We start from the raw sequence: 15,393 nt of genomic DNA on the forward strand, positions 1-15,393 counted from the left end.
ACTCTAACGAGCTCGAAAGAAGTTAATTACTATTGACAATCCATAATCTCAAACCCAAAAAACATCACAAGGGAAGGCATTATCAAAATGAACTCAAAGATCAGGAAAAAGAAAAAGAAAAAGTAAAGTAAGCAGCATTAGAATTTTCATATATATACACTTTGCTTTCTCAAACAAGAAGAATGGTTTCGCTCCTCCTCCAAGAAACAAAATAAAAATTCAAAATCCATGGGCCATGGCTCAAGAAGCCAAGCAAGCTTCCCAAAACAGCCTGCTCTTCTCCATCTCTTTACCCTCCCCTTCAGTTGAATCAACACAGACGCTCGATTTTCTGTCTCCAGACGTTAATCCAACTGCCAATCTCTGCGGCCCCACTGGCTTACTAGTCCAAGTTTGATCATTTCCATCCTCCTCTTCTTCCTCCTCCTCCTCCTCCTCCTCAACATCACAATAATCATCATAACCTTCAGCATCAAAGCCATCAAATTCATCAACCTGAACAACACCCTCAGACAAATCACAGCTGCATGATTCTGCATCATCCTTGTCTACATCAATCCCATGTTCAGAAACAGCCATGCCAGGATCAGATTCAAGCTGCTCCGAATCACCAGAGGCCTCAAAAAGAAGGAAAGATGACACATCCATTAGCTTCCTGGACTCCATATTCTTCACAGGACATCTGAAGAAATTGGATTCATGGGTCATGAGTCCTCATATATATGTTTATAAAGCACAGATAATCAAAAGCGAGATATGGGTTTGTACTGTTTGACGCTTGAAAATTTGTGGTGGGCTGTATTCTTCGGTCGGCTTACTCAATATAGAAATTGCTTTTGGTAAGGTTCATATGCGATGAAGAGTTTGAAAATATATAAATTAGCTGCCAGACTTCTAGAAGGAATATACTGATTTGGATGAATCAGTCTGGTCTTTCTAGATGGAAAGGAACGGACGAAAAGGGCCAAATACTTGGCATGACAGGCTTGGAAACACTTGGCATACCTATTTGATGGTGAAAGTTTCAGGTATTTTTTTTTTATTATTTTAAAATTTATTTATTTATTTATTTTTATTTCCCAATGCAAAATAGAAGAATTGCTGACATAATTGTCTCTCAAATTTGATTATTGGGTCATTGTCAAAATCTAAGTCCTTTTTTTAATTTAAATTATTTTTGTCAAAATTGCATTGAATGTTTTTACAATACGTAAAATTATTGGACTATCCTTGTTATAACCTTTTATTCATGTCCACAAAAGTCCTTGCCAAGCTTACACCTGTGGTCCACTATAAATGGACCCATGTTATAAATTGGTAGTGCCAAAATTTGTCTCACTCAATTTGGACATTAAAAGAAAGACAAATTAAATAAATATCATCATCATTATGTTTGAATTGTTCGATCGTTTCAAGATATCAACCTGGCTTTTATTCAACCTTCTTATCTTTTCATCATACCAATCCTCATGTTTTTACTTGAAAAATAAATCATACTTTTTATCATTTATCTATTTTTAATATAAATACATTTTATTATTTTAAATATTTACATATAAATTTAAAAAAAGCAATTATTTTTATAAAAAAATATAAAGATATTTTCGTAAAAGATTAATGATGTTTTTACTTAAAAAAATAACTCATTTTTAATATAAATATCTTTACCATTTATGCATTTCTAACATAAATGTCTTTAAATATTAAAGGAAATTGTTACTTTCATAAAAAAAAAATTAAAACATTTTTATCAAAATAAAACCAAAAATCCATGAAGAATGTTTTTACATGAAAATTAACTCATTTTGATCATAAATGTATTATACTATTTTAAATATTTACATATACTTTTAATAAAAATGGTTAGGCATTAATAAAAATGATTATTTTTATAAGAATAACCATTTCCAAGATTGTTAACGCCGACAAAAAATTATGGCAGCCGCACACCTGATTTGAAGCAAAGATGGAAGTTTGGGGATTTCTTTCGTAATCAAAAGACGAAAGCCCATTGAACTTTCACATTTTGAATTTGTCAAAGGGATTATTCATGAAACGTGATGATATCCGCATGTTTGAAACGTGATGGGTCGGGCTGCAGGTGAATGGGATTACAGGGGGGACGAGTCTAAATCTAAAGGCTTGACTTGTTAGAGCCTGGACTATATACAATACAAAGAAAGGCGGTATTCATGGATGTAATGATTCCGTAAGTATATTTAGCATTTACCTACCAAAGAAATGAAAGGGTTAAAGCACATTTCCTATCATTGAAGCCACCAGGCAGCTACTGAGCTGATGGAGTATAGCTATAATCCTTTTTGACCAGGGGATTTGCAAGAGGTCAATCATTCATGCGGGCACACGCCTAGATCCCAACTGCCAAGTGATCGGCAGCGATTCAGCCTTTCCGGAGCTGGGTCCAGATGCAGACCTGGAAGGTGGTACAAGAAAAAGCGGGATGAAAATAACATTAAAATGGGAAAGAAAGGGGCCGGTCCAAGTGGCCAAACCTACAATAATTGCCCACGGAATTGAGTAATGACAATGACGAAACTCTTGACCTAAAAGAAAATTTCAAGTTGACCCGGAAGAATCATATATCTTGTTCACCAAAGATTTGGAAATATGATGTGTTGACACCCTGGTAACACGGCTCTCATTAAAACAAAAGGGACATTCAATTTCGGCCACAATTACAGGTTGCCCACTTGAACAGCCAAACATGAAAACTACAGATGTTAGGATTGTCCACCTAAAATGGGTAATTTTTATGTTCTTTTTCTTCTTTTTCTTTTCCCTGTTTTAGGAAATGCACAAACAATCCCCAAATTCCAAACAATCCTCTAAGACTCTAAGGTTATGTTTGGTTCAGATAAATTACAAAGAAGAGAGAAAAAAAATGTTTTAAAAACTGATTTTCTCATATTTGGTTTTGCCATGAAAAATACAAATAAAAGTCAAATTTAATTAAAATTAGTAAAAAAAATTATATATTTTTAAATTATTTAATCTTTTATATAAAAGAGTTAAATAAGTGAATTGAATTTCAAATAGGGTATAAAAATAATTTATTGACTTTAAATCTATTTTTTATTTTCCCTCATTTTTTCTTTCCTTCTACTTCTACTTCTATCTATCTTCTTTTCTTCGTATTTTCCCTCAAACTTTCCGGGAACTAAACATAGCCTAATTGTGTTAGAATCATGGCACAAAAATAAAGCATCATCTGGTGAAAAAATAACAGCACAAAACAAGATAAGTGAAAAAGAAGAGAAAAAAGAAAAAGCACAAAAATAACCATATGGAGCACACCTTAATAACTTTATCTCTTTTGATACAGTGGTACAGGTTCCTTCCTTCAGTTTCATGGTATGGGAGCAACAAATAGGCAGGGAATAGACCTGGATATACAATAATAATAACAATAAGTATTGGAATAGTTGCATGGCAGGATAGAGAACTTCATCTGGTAGACAGGGATTTAAGAATATAAATAAAATAAAATAACGAAGTAAAACAAAATACTTCAGAATGGCCGGTTTCTTATGCCATTCAGCAGCGATGCTGTCAAAGATTATGCATCAACTACGGTGTTTAAAGCGATTTCAAGATGAAAAGCACCAAATTACTCCACAAAATGGAGAAAGCAGTCATCCTTTAACACCACTGCAGTTTACCTAATAAACAATGCACAGGCAAGTAGAAAATTATGATATTTCAATCAAACTCCATAAATGCTATTCAGGTTCATCAAACAGTGGACTAAAATTAAAATAATGAAAATTTTTAAACCGTGTAACATATTAGAAGACTGATGTGATGCACAGAGGAAATGTGTGTTATCATGACAGCATAGAAGTTCACACGAAAATGATCGTAGTTGCTTAAATTCAGATAATATACTTCAATTAATGTTAAAAATGAAGCAATTTTTTTAGAACACATTTTCATTGCAAAAAGTTGTTGAATTAAATATGGATATAGGAGCTATCTTGGATGACTCCATAATTGACAATTGGTATTTTACAAAAACAAGCTAATATTTAAACTTTTCATAAATTGCTAAACTAAATGAAAATAAATATAGATTAAATATAGACACTACTTTCCAGAAAGAAAACAGACCCTTGATCCTGTTCAAGCCTTATCCTGTACATTTTTCAATTTCACCGTAATAAACGTTAAATCTCAATCCTGTTGTTTCTCATTTGTCACCCTAAATTCCTAGCATTAGACCTCAACAAAATTAAGAGTGTTTGATAGTGATTATAGGAAATGTTTCGAGTATTTTTAATAATTGAAGGATGGAAATTTCCAAGTGTTACAAAAATTAGAAACACTTCATAGAATCATTACCAACCACACTCTAAGAAACCCAAATATCAGCGTCTCAAAGTTTTTACAAACTCCTTTATTGATAGTTTCTTAATTTGGATAAAAGTAGCAGCCACATACATTAGGAGTGATAAGGGCCCGTTTTAAAGCGATTCTCATCAAAAAACACATTTAGAGTGTGTTTGGTAATGATTTTAGGAAGTATTTCTAATCTTTCTAACACTTGAAAATTTTTATTTTTCAAATATTAAAAATGTTAGAAATACTTCCTACAATCACTTTTCAAGTGTTAAAAAGATTAGAAGCGCTTCTTAAAATCACTACCAAACGGGCTCTTAATACTTTCCCAAACACTTCATTTTTGCAAGAAAAGAGCTTCCAAGCATTTGGAAGGGGCTTCTAACCATCCAAGAATCACTTCCAAATGCACTCTAAGAGTGCGTTTGGGAGTGATTTTAGAAAACGTTCCTAATATTTTTAATACTTAAATGACAAAAAATTTCGAGTATTAGAAATATTAAAAACATTTCCTAAGATCACTACCAAATAGGCTCGAAGAGTGTATTTCTTGATAGTGTTTTCTCTAGAAATGTTTTTAAGAAAATCACATATTAAGTGATCTTTCAACCTTTTAAAAGTGTTTTTTAAATTTTGTCAAAAGTTTGATTTTTCTTCAAAAAATGCTTTTTATAGAAGTGCTTTCTAAAAGCACTACCAAACTGACTCTAAGGTGGTGTTTGTTTTTTGGCTGAATAGAAAAAGCCAAATATTTTGGTTTTTTCTATTCAGCTAAAAGTAACATGTTTTTTTTTTTTTTTTGATAAGCAAGCACAATTCATTAAGAAGAGGCTAAAGAGCCCCAAAGTATACAGGGCATATACAAGGCAGCAAAGGCCAAACAAGCAAAAAGCCAAAAAAACAAACCACCCCTTAACGGGAGGCAAGCCACTCCAAGAAATCTAAAAGGAAATGCGGCTCCTCTTCCATATACAATTTAGCCCAACCCCAGATATTACATACAAAAGAACATTTAAACCTCTAAATTGCTAAACCCTACCCCCCCTAAAGGTTAATCTATTCATTTCCTTCCAAACCATCCAAAAAATGAATAACGGAATGAAATTCCAGAATTTTTTTCTTTTTTTCCCCACAAAAGCATCCCCCCAACTATATAAAACCTCCTTTACAGTATTAGGGAACACCCACTTGACCCCAACTAAACCCAACACTAAGTCCCATAGCACTCTGGCCACTGTACAATGAATAAGAATGTGATCCACACTTTCCGCTTCGCAAGCACACAAAAAACACCGATTAGGGAGCTGCCAGCCTCTCTTTTGGAGCCTATCAAAAATCAAAATCTTTTCCCAAGTCGCTTCCCACGCAAAAAAACATGATTTTAGTTGGGACTCTTCCCATATAGCTAAAAGTAACATGTTGACATCATCCAACATAGCTAAAATGAACTTGTTATCAATAAATTCAATTTAATTATATTGGATAATGTCAACAGGTTACTTTTAGCTGAATAGAAAAAGCCAAAATATTTGGCTTTTTCTATTCAGTAAAAAAACAAACACCACCTAAGTCATTTTCTACCAAAAGTCATTTGATTGAAGACCAATTAGTATTATATCTCTAGAAACAATGCAACAATCGGCCCCAAAGGCATGTAACTCTTGTTAACTTGCTCTTAGGTCAAATAAAACTTCTCTAGGTGGGAGCTTTGAAAGAAATAAAATGAAAACCCAATAGCCCACACAATTTTCCTTTTTCCTTCTAGGAAAAAAAATCTAAATTCTTTTCTCCTGAAAAAAAAAAATTGAGAATTCCTAATAAGTAGCATCTCGGTTAGAAAACACATAAAAAGTAGTTGCTATTCTTTCACTTGCTATATCATTATCACTTACATCCTTCTTAAAACTTGTAATAAGAAGAAAACCATGATGCATGGTTAAGTTATATTCCATGCATCATGGTTCTTTAAAATCCAAACAAGGTTCAAGGCTGCCAAGAAGCAAGTTGACCCAGTGGGAATTGACACAGGCAAACATGTTAAAAAAAACTATTGACATGCAAACTTAAGAAGTAGGTGCAACTGAGTGCATGCCAAACCATTACTGTGGTCTCAAGTCAGACAGCATGTCATATCAATTCATACATTACAACCAATGAAGAAGTAACCCACTAAGAAGAAAAATTGAAATACTGACCGAAAATGTTATATGACAAGCAAATTACTCCCATTCTGATCCACATCAATCCTTGCATGCTTTTCTGGCCTGAAATTTCAGACTATCTGAAAATTCATGATTCACATAAAATTTGACAAACTCAGAAGCTCTACTTCCATATCCAAGCATCATATAACTGGCTCATACCTAACTCATAAGTTGCCATTCAGAACACCAATTAGGATTCTGAGCCTCTCTGACCACCACCAGTCAAATCCCCGAGGGTGATGTTGAAAAATGTAGGTTTCCTAGAACATCATCAGATGATCCTTAAAAGGAATACATAGAGTAGATCGACACATGAATTCATCATGTCATCATGATAAACCAGAAATCAAGCTGTCCAGTCAGAAAGATATGTTGCTGATATAGGATTGACATTCTGGTACAGGATTAAAAATCCCTTGAAAGTAAGAAAACAAGATTTATAAGGTTGATGCCACTACCTTCTCTATCAATAATACCAAATAAGCAGGCCAATGTTTTTCTTTGTTCCTTCTTTTGTGGCAATAGAACACACTATAATCTTACTTGTCAACATCGAGGAAGCAATAGATACCTGAAACAGAGAATTAAGATTATCAAGAAAAAATGCTCAAGGTAAAAACTCCATAACAAGAAAGATATGAGTACACACATACGCAAGGAAATACATGCCAAAACATCAATTGACAATACCTGAATTACACAATGACAAACCATCTAATGACGGCATCTCCAACTTCCTGAAATGAAAAATGGAAGAACCTTAGAGTGCAGAAAATTAATGAAAACAAAATCCATCAAAATGTACCCTTATGAAGGTTCATGACGATGAAAGCAACATTTATTAACTCCTAGATTTAAGCAACTTGAATGGCCACACTATATTATAGCATGAAACTTAAATGCAAACTAAAAAAATGAAAAAGGGCAAACACCTCAAGGAAAAATGACAAGACATCCACATGCACATAAGTTGCACAATACCTGAAAATTCATTGCACATGGAAATATGTCTCCAACAGAAACAACATGATGAACAAGCACTTCACATTACTTTCGATTTAGATACACCCATTTTAGAACATTGTTGGGATGGGAAGAATGCTGGTTGTGACTACTCGGGATCTACAACAACTTCACAGGTATGTCACGTATATTCAAGAAGCAATCGCTTACATAAAGGAACAGAACAAAGAGCACACCATGGACTCAAATAATTAGAGGAATGTACACACCAAAAAAAGAGAGGGAAAATCCAAAACAAGAAATATAAAAATGTTTCCCTTTGAATTATGGGAAAAAGAATCTAATGAAAAATAAACAACATTTTTCATGGATGTTTTCAAGGAATTATACCATAAAGAGATGTTCTCAAGGGAAAAATCAATAAATCAATTATTAATGTCTAAATGAACTTCCATGATACACAAATTACAATTTGGATTGGCACAGAATGCACCAAGAATTACAAGTCACAGGGATTATAATCCCATGAGGCAACTACAAGCAGGATGGAGTAAAACATATAACCATAATTCATCTCCAATCCACCCCACAATGCTGACTGATACTGCAGTAACTGCCATATACCAAGGTTGCATGACACCACGGGGCAGAGAATTCAGCTTCCTTCCACTACTTACCAAGTCAATAAGGTTTGTTCTGTTTGTTGTTGTCTCTTTTAAGTTGAACCTTCAACTTCTTACCGCCTAATTGGCATCCGTTCATCATACTAATCGCAGACTGAGCAGATGCTGGTGAATCATAACTGACAAATCCTGAAAAAAGAGAGGCTGATTAGAGATTAAGAAAGAACCTCCATAACCTATATCATATTCAAAGGAAAATAGAAAATTTATATACCAAAACATTTGCTAGCACCAGTTGCTTTGTCGACAAAGACCTTGGCACTCAAGACCCTACCAAATTGTTGGAAGGCATGCGCAAGTTCATGATCACCAAATTCTTGAGGAATGTGATAGATAAATAGATTAGCACCAGGTGGACCTAAATTTTGGGGAGGAAAAAAAAACAATTAACAAGATACCACCACCAAGAACTTTTTAATGCTAAAAAATGCAACCATACATTCCCACAGCACACCACTCCCTCACCCCTACTCACAAAATGAAAAAAAAAAAAATAATAAATACAAGAGAGTGAGAGAGAGAGGTGGGGGAGGGTGTTGGAAGAGGACACCAACCTTCAACCTGACCCCCCGAACTTGCACCGGCACCTGAATTTGTTGGGGAGTTACTAGTCATCATTGCAGGTGGCCTAGAACCAGGGGAACCACTCAAAGGCTGGTGACTCATAATTCCTCCATGATATGCCATAGGATACTGAAGACCTGGCAATGCAGGATAAGCCGAGCCCATATAACTAGCAGAAGGCACAGCATAATTTCTAGGGGCCACAGCACGAGCAAGATCAGGAGCAATTGCACGCATGGCACTTCCTTGGTTTACTTGAGGAATCATATTATGGAAAGCAGCCTGACTCTGCATGGGTGGCATGCGATATTGCATAAGTCCATAAGCACCAGGAGCCTACAAAGAGAATGAAATGAAAATCAAACGATAAACTCCATTACGATAAGGAATATTAGAAATGACAAAGTGTGACACAATAAAAAGAGAAAAGAGTGAAACAGGGATTAGAGGAGTTCAGTTCATGGCAATGGCAATGGCAGATCCCAGAAATTTGGTTCCAGGGGGCAATATTTAAGATTTAATAAGATAAAAAAATAAAAAAACCAGATATAAAAATTTAAATATTAATTGTAATTCTTATGATCAATACAGTTACAATTATTTCGTATGGATTTTCAGACTCTTTGAAGTGTTATATGATAGTTTTATAACAAATGCTATTAAATATATGTTTCTTCTTATACAAAATCAAGTATTTTTTTCATCTATTATTTGATTGTTTTCCAAACATACAAGATATATCAAATTGGGCTATCAAATTAAACAATTCAGAAAAGATTTGAGTAATCAATTCCACAAGTATAAGATATATCAATCTAAGTAATTTCAATAATATATAACAGAAAAAGTTTAATGAAATATCTAGATTATCAAACTGTACACATGATTATTAGCAAATTCAGCAATTTTATTAAAGAAATATCAGTATGAAAGTTCAAAAGAATTTCACACACACACACACACAAAAAAAAAAAGTAAAAAGAAAAGACATAATAGGCATAAGATAAAAAGAAGTAATAACACATTTTGGTAAAAATTTTGAAAATTTACATATAAAAAAACTTAAAGATAGATTTTTTGTGGGGGCAAAAAATATTAAATGCACTTACCAAAAAGCTGCAAAAAATAGGATAAATTGGGCTCTTAATCTTGAGTTAGAAAATGATGTGTATCATTCTATTTTTCTTTTTCTCTTTTTTTTTTTTTATAAGCCATTTTTTCCTGGAAAAATCTGACAAAAAGGCTATATTAGAGTAAGAAGGGGTAAATGAATATGCAGCAGTTGTTGCATTATTACGATATGGTAACCGTCCCAAGATGTTCCAACACATTGGCTAAAGCATTGCATTATATCAAACAACTGCATATAGTAATAAACAATGAGACTAACCTGATAACCATATCCATTGTATGGGGGAACATAACCAAGAGGCAAGGCTCCAAATAATGAAGGATGCTGTCCTGAATCAGCACTTGGCAAATTAGATGCCTGAGATTGAGCTTTCTGAGCCTTCCGAGCTTGTCTTTCCTTTTCAGTATCAGCCCATTTGACAACTAGAGGAACACTTGAACCCTAATGCAACAGAAACTAATGGTCAGATAACCAATCATCGAATCAACTTCTCCATTTTTATAAGGCAGAAATCCACTATCCCACTTCACAGAACTGGGGAAACCATATATACATGACCCTTCCCCCAGAAACTGTGTAGTGGATGAGCCTGGGACTGAACTTGGGACCTCTTAATTTGGGAGGGAGAGCATCTACCATTTTAGTTACCCATAGGAGCAAAATCAAGTTTTCCACATTATACCAAATTGAGATTTTCTGCCTCAATTTGCTCTTTTTTCATGATGGCTGGGTTGGGTTTGGTTTGGTTAACTTTCCCAAGTTGCCCCCCCAATATCCAAGGTCTAAGTTTCTTTCATGTCAATATACCATTACGATAAAATAGAGAATAACTTAGACTGTTTATGTTAAGAATTCTATTTCCTATTAAATCAAGAGAAGTCCAAGCATCCTCTAGTTTGACAGTGCAAACCAGAAGTTCGATGCATCTATTTACCAACAACTATTTTTTAAAGAGCCATAGCACATAAGAAAGGGATCTTCTAGCAGTTAGTATAAGTTCTAAAACAATGATAATGAAGAATTTCCAGCTGAAGCAACTGAGTTATGAAGACAAACCTCCATTTTATGCTTCCCATTGATCGCCTCCAGGGCTGCAAGGGCCTGTTCTTTGGTCTCATACTTCAAAAAAGCACAACCTGCCATAAATAGAATAAATAGAGGTACAAATACAAACCATGTCAAGTTTGAGGTCACAATAGTCTACAAATAAACAATTCACAAAAGGAATAGGATTATGAAACAATACCTTTGCTTGTCTGCTGAGAACCTCTCAGAATTTGTAAGTCTTTTATAGTTCCATATTTAGAAAATAAAGAAGAAACTTCAGCTTCAGAAACATTCTTCGGAAGCATACCAACAAAAAGTTTGTGCTCTGGATAGCAAGGATGGCAAAAAGTTATTTATTGAAATATATAAAACTATAATATAGCACAAGGACATCATTTACAAAAGCAGCATTAGATAAAGAATAAGAACTGGCGCTGCTACATCCAAAAAGGAACAAGATTAAGGATGAAATATGTAATTAAACAATGAAAATATATTACACCTAGCCTTTCCAACTCGCCATCTGCATACTTCACTTGCAACGGGCTAGATGCCTGAATTAGACAGAAAGAGCAGAATACCTTTTAATCAGACAAAGAATAACATGAATGCATCACAACCTAACAAAGTATGCAGCAAATTTTTAGGCAACGAATATAGGTGACTGAAATATCTTACCACTTGATTTTAAATTTGCCATTGAATTTACATACACTTTAACTGTCCATATCATAGGATCTATAATCAACTATAGGCATAGGATCTATATTTATCCCTAATTTTCCTGTCAAAAAATGAAACCCAACTGAGAATCTAGCCTAGGCACTCATTACTGAGGTCTGGAACATACCTAGTTTTGTAAGCACACGTCTTTTTGACAACAGCCCATAGCAGACAAGAAGGAATCCAGCAACCATGAGTCTCAGCGTTAAAACACGGTTAATTGAAACTTAACTAGAACATGAATTAATTGTACACTTTGTCAGGATTATATCAAAGAACTCAGAATGCTCCACATCTACCTTACCATACTAATAACCTTGTCATAGAATTTTTGTATCAAACACTAACAGACACTTGGAAAGCAAGCCGCAAGCCAAAGTTGGTATGCTCTCGAGTACATTTCTTTCTTTGTTGGTTTTCATTGGCAACAATTGTTGCCTTTATCTTCCCTGAGTGGTAATTCAAGTGAGATGGTTATGTAGCATGTCAAACATCCTTTTCTTTATTGGATAGGAATCAAGCAAATAAGGCAAGTACAGAACAGAAAAATGGATGCAATCAAACAAGGGAAGTATAAATTATAAAGTCACCCCAGAAAAGGAGCATAATAAAGGAAAATAGGAAGAACCCACGGTCCCCTGAAACTGGAGAACATCCCATTGACTTTGCAATCACTTAGGATAAACAACTGTAATGGCTAATGAAGGCTCCACATCACTGACATGGAAACCTAGGCACTATGGTAGAGAATTTCTAATTAGGCCAAGGTAGAAGATTTCTAACTTGTTGCTTTGAACAGAATTTCATGGGCAAGAGAGGAGAAATTACGGCAGCATGCTGTGGTTTGGTCTACTTTTTTATTTTGCTTATTATGTTTGCACAGTTTTTTAATCATTTTTTAAAACTTTTTATCTTTGCCGCTTTTATTTCATAAGCCTTTTCTTTTTTGCTTTCACCTCACTTTCTAGAAATATGGTTTGAACTACAAAACATGATTTAAAATTTTTACATAAAGCATTTGGAAGTTTCAAAATGTTCCTCCTTTTGGGATGGACCAAAATGAAATGGCAAAGAACTTGAGACCACTAAAACTACATGTTTCTATCTTTTCAAGTGGAATGATTTGCAGATCATGATATATTTCATTTGAAATATTTGTGATTTTGGGTTTTACACTAACAAGGTAAGGTAGAAATCCTATATGTATGACAAAATTGAAATTAAAAAACCCTAACTTGGTAAAGTAGAAATAACCATATATGATGAAATTGAAATTATTTTTTTCCTTAATTTTCATGATAATGTTTTATAAATTAGATAAATTGGTAATCATCAAATTCTAACTGATAATATATCATATTTATGGATTTACATTGTCTTTACTAATCAAAAAAAATTTTTTTTTATGGATTTACATTATTTAACAGAAATTCTGCTTCCTTCCTTTTTTTGGGTTACAATTTAATAACGTCCACAAAGCATTTTGGAGAGACTTGGCCTTATTTTAAGTCATGAACAGAAACCATGTAAAGTACACATGCAAGGCCACCCATATCCATTGTAATATTTCTGATGGTGCACTGTTCATAATGATGAAATAAGTTTTTCTAATGACATTTTCACAAGGAAGGTGTCTTGACAGCATCCATGAAAAATCTTAAGTTTGAAATTTGTTTTTTTCTTTACTTTTAATTTTGTGATAGTGGCATGATTCAGGGCAGGCTCCAATGCCCCATTACAATCAAACTGCCCCAATTTTCTTACACTTTTTCATCACAGGAGTAAAATAAAATGGAGGCATTCAATTTTCTTGCCCTTAATCCTCGGTCCTTCGATCAACTAAATATTTGGATCCTGTCTCCAACAGTTCAGAGAAAAGTCCATTTTCATATTTGGACAGAGTCCCCGCCTGGGTCACAGGCCTAACGAAGCATGTTAGGGTTACATAACTTGATCACAATGAAGTCTATGTACCGAAAATAAACAAGTTTATACATGCATCTGCAGCAGCATCATGCCACATGAAACCAATATGGGAAATGTTTACATGTTTCTGAAAAGTACATTAACAAACTTATCGGTAGTTATTGGTAGTTAAGATCAACAATTTCCACGATAATGCACAAGTTTGAGAAATTTAATGACAATGTTTTACATCAGCACAAACAAACAAAACAATAGAAAGAGATCAGAATTCAACTAACCCCGGGGAGAGTTCGCTTATTATGACACGCATTTACTGCCTTGTCTGCTTCCTGTCTGGAAGGACATATAACAAAACAGCAACCTGAAAAACCAAACGGAAAAAGCAAATTAGGGTTTCAAACACCACCAGACACATTCAAACCACTCAAATCTGACACCAGATCGAAGAAGGAGCGCGAATCACGCATTCTCGATCTGGCAAAAACTCCATAGGAAAATCGAAAATGCGGCTAGAATTGGAGGAAACCGAGAGAAGACGAGATTTGGCGAGTGCATAAGGTTGCTGAAAACCTCTTGAAGCACGCGTGGCTTTGTCCTTGATGATGTTGACCTCGTCCACTAGAGCGAACTCTTTGAACATTGCCAGAAGCTGAGCTTCGGTCATGTTCTTGGGCACTTGCCCTACGAAGAGCTTGACGCTGTCTTCGCTGGCTTTTCGCGGTTTAGGAGCTTCCGCCATAAATGCCGGCGCTTTCTCTCTCTACTTTCTTGGACTTTCTCTCTCTATTTTCTCTCACTTTCCCGAGCTTTTATTTATTTTTTCCCCTGAGAGAGTCGTCGCTCGTTGAGACCAGCTTGGGGGAAATGGGGGACTTCTGGATGGCAAAGTTGGATCTTCATAGATATATTGTAATTAAATGCCTGCAAATGCCCCTAATGTTGATTATATCCACGAAACTGCCATTACATATGTCTCGACTTCAATCTTCCTTCCAAATTGTATGTTGTAAGGAGCGAAGATTTCAAACGAGTTGGGATTTCCATTGACCTTATTGCCCTTCCCTCTCTTCCTTTCTTTTCTCTCTTTATTTATTCACATATAATCCAATATTAAAATAATAAATATTCATATTTAATATATTTATAAATAACTAGACAAACATTTTGGTTCAATTTTAAAAAATATGTTATGAAATTGTGTATGATTCTAGAAGCTCAATTATTGAAAGTAAAAAATTTATAGCCTTTTTAAAATTAAAAATGAGCATTAAAAAAATTAAAAAAAATACATATCAAACATGTTTTCTGAATTTTAAAACTATTTTTTGTTTGTATTTTTAAGAATAATTTTCAAATAAAATTTAAAGTTTTTAATTTTAAATTATCCTTTATCAATATTAATGAGATAAGACTGCATCACAATAGAATTGAAATTGAAAAAAGTTTGTAATTGTTTTATAATGAAGAAAAAGAATTCAGTATTCAACTTAATCTCTAACTTAACGAGACAATCTAATTAAGGAGACAAAGTAACAATGACTTTTTGAGATTTTTGCACAATAAAAAATATCAAAAAACTTGAGCCTAAGTGGTAATGTTTTTATTCAAATAATTTTTAATAAAAACATTTTTAAGATAATCATTTATTAAGTGTTGTTTTTACCAAATATTACAAATAATATTTTAATACTATAAATGTTTTAAAAAAGTCTTTCATAAATTTTGTTAAATACTTTACTTTTTTTCAAAAATACTATCAGATAGACTCTAACATTGTCGTAGCTCATATCATATA

General features: G+C 33.9%; 2 protein-coding genes across 16 annotated transcripts; both read right to left on the reverse strand.

Annotated features, from left to right (window-relative positions):
- Nucleotides 1-123: 123 nt before the first annotated feature.
- Nucleotides 124-925, reverse strand: LOC104879770 (nucleosome assembly protein 1;1). The gene is made up of 2 exons (XM_010653778.3): nucleotides 769-925; nucleotides 124-682 (listed from the first exon to the last, which is right to left on the reverse strand). Exon 2 carries the CDS (start codon nucleotides 664-666, stop codon nucleotides 241-243), a length of 426 nt encoding a protein of 141 aa, XP_010652080.1. The 5' UTR covers nucleotides 667-682; nucleotides 769-925; the 3' UTR covers nucleotides 124-240.
- Nucleotides 926-1,967: 1,042 nt separating this feature from the next.
- On the reverse strand, nucleotides 1,968-14,676 carry LOC100257891 (RNA-binding protein BRN1). Of its 15 annotated transcripts, none has more exons than XR_786180.3 (15): nucleotides 14,169-14,498; nucleotides 13,877-13,959; nucleotides 11,452-11,503; nucleotides 11,149-11,274; nucleotides 10,959-11,038; nucleotides 10,161-10,343; nucleotides 8,761-9,106; nucleotides 8,421-8,564; nucleotides 8,201-8,335; nucleotides 7,251-7,297; nucleotides 7,019-7,131; nucleotides 6,720-6,820; nucleotides 6,552-6,620; nucleotides 3,316-3,404; nucleotides 1,968-2,434 (listed from the first exon to the last, which is right to left on the reverse strand). XR_786180.3 is itself a non-coding variant. In XM_002270354.4 (9 exons), exons 1-9 carry the CDS (start codon nucleotides 14,335-14,337, stop codon nucleotides 8,205-8,207), a joined length of 1,314 nt encoding a protein of 437 aa, XP_002270390.1. In that variant the 5' UTR covers nucleotides 14,338-14,676; the 3' UTR covers nucleotides 7,924-8,204. The 15 variants fall into 15 exon arrangements, 1 of the variants encoding a protein (XP_002270390.1); XR_786176.3 differs by having other exon boundaries at nucleotides 6,720-6,911; XR_786179.3 differs by adding an exon at nucleotides 3,529-3,680 and having other exon boundaries at nucleotides 6,720-7,131.
- Nucleotides 14,677-15,393: the final 717 nt, after the last annotated feature.

The sequence above is a fragment of the Vitis vinifera genome, chromosome 7, assembly GCF_030704535.1.
Source record: "Vitis vinifera cultivar Pinot Noir 40024 chromosome 7, ASM3070453v1".
Lineage (NCBI taxonomy): Eukaryota > Viridiplantae > Streptophyta > Magnoliopsida > Vitales > Vitaceae > Vitis > Vitis vinifera.

Bases quoted from the DNA above. Each gene is read 5' to 3' on its own strand.
- LOC104879770 (XM_010653778.3), bottom strand. From the start codon at position 666: ATGGAGTCCAGGAAGCTAATGGATGTGTCATCTTTCCTTCTTTTTGAG.
- LOC100257891 (XM_002270354.4), bottom strand. From the start codon at position 14,337: ATGGCGGAAGCTCCTAAACCGCGAAAAGCCAGCGAAGACAGCGTCAAG. The intron at 11,275-11,451 runs GTGTAATATATT...CTTGCTATCCAG, and splicing joins TGGCGAGTTGGAAAGGCTAG to AGCACAAACTTTTTGTTGGT. The intron at 11,039-11,148 runs GTATTGTTTCAT...TATTTATGGCAG, and splicing joins TTCTCAGCAGACAAGCAAAG to GTTGTGCTTTTTTGAAGTAT.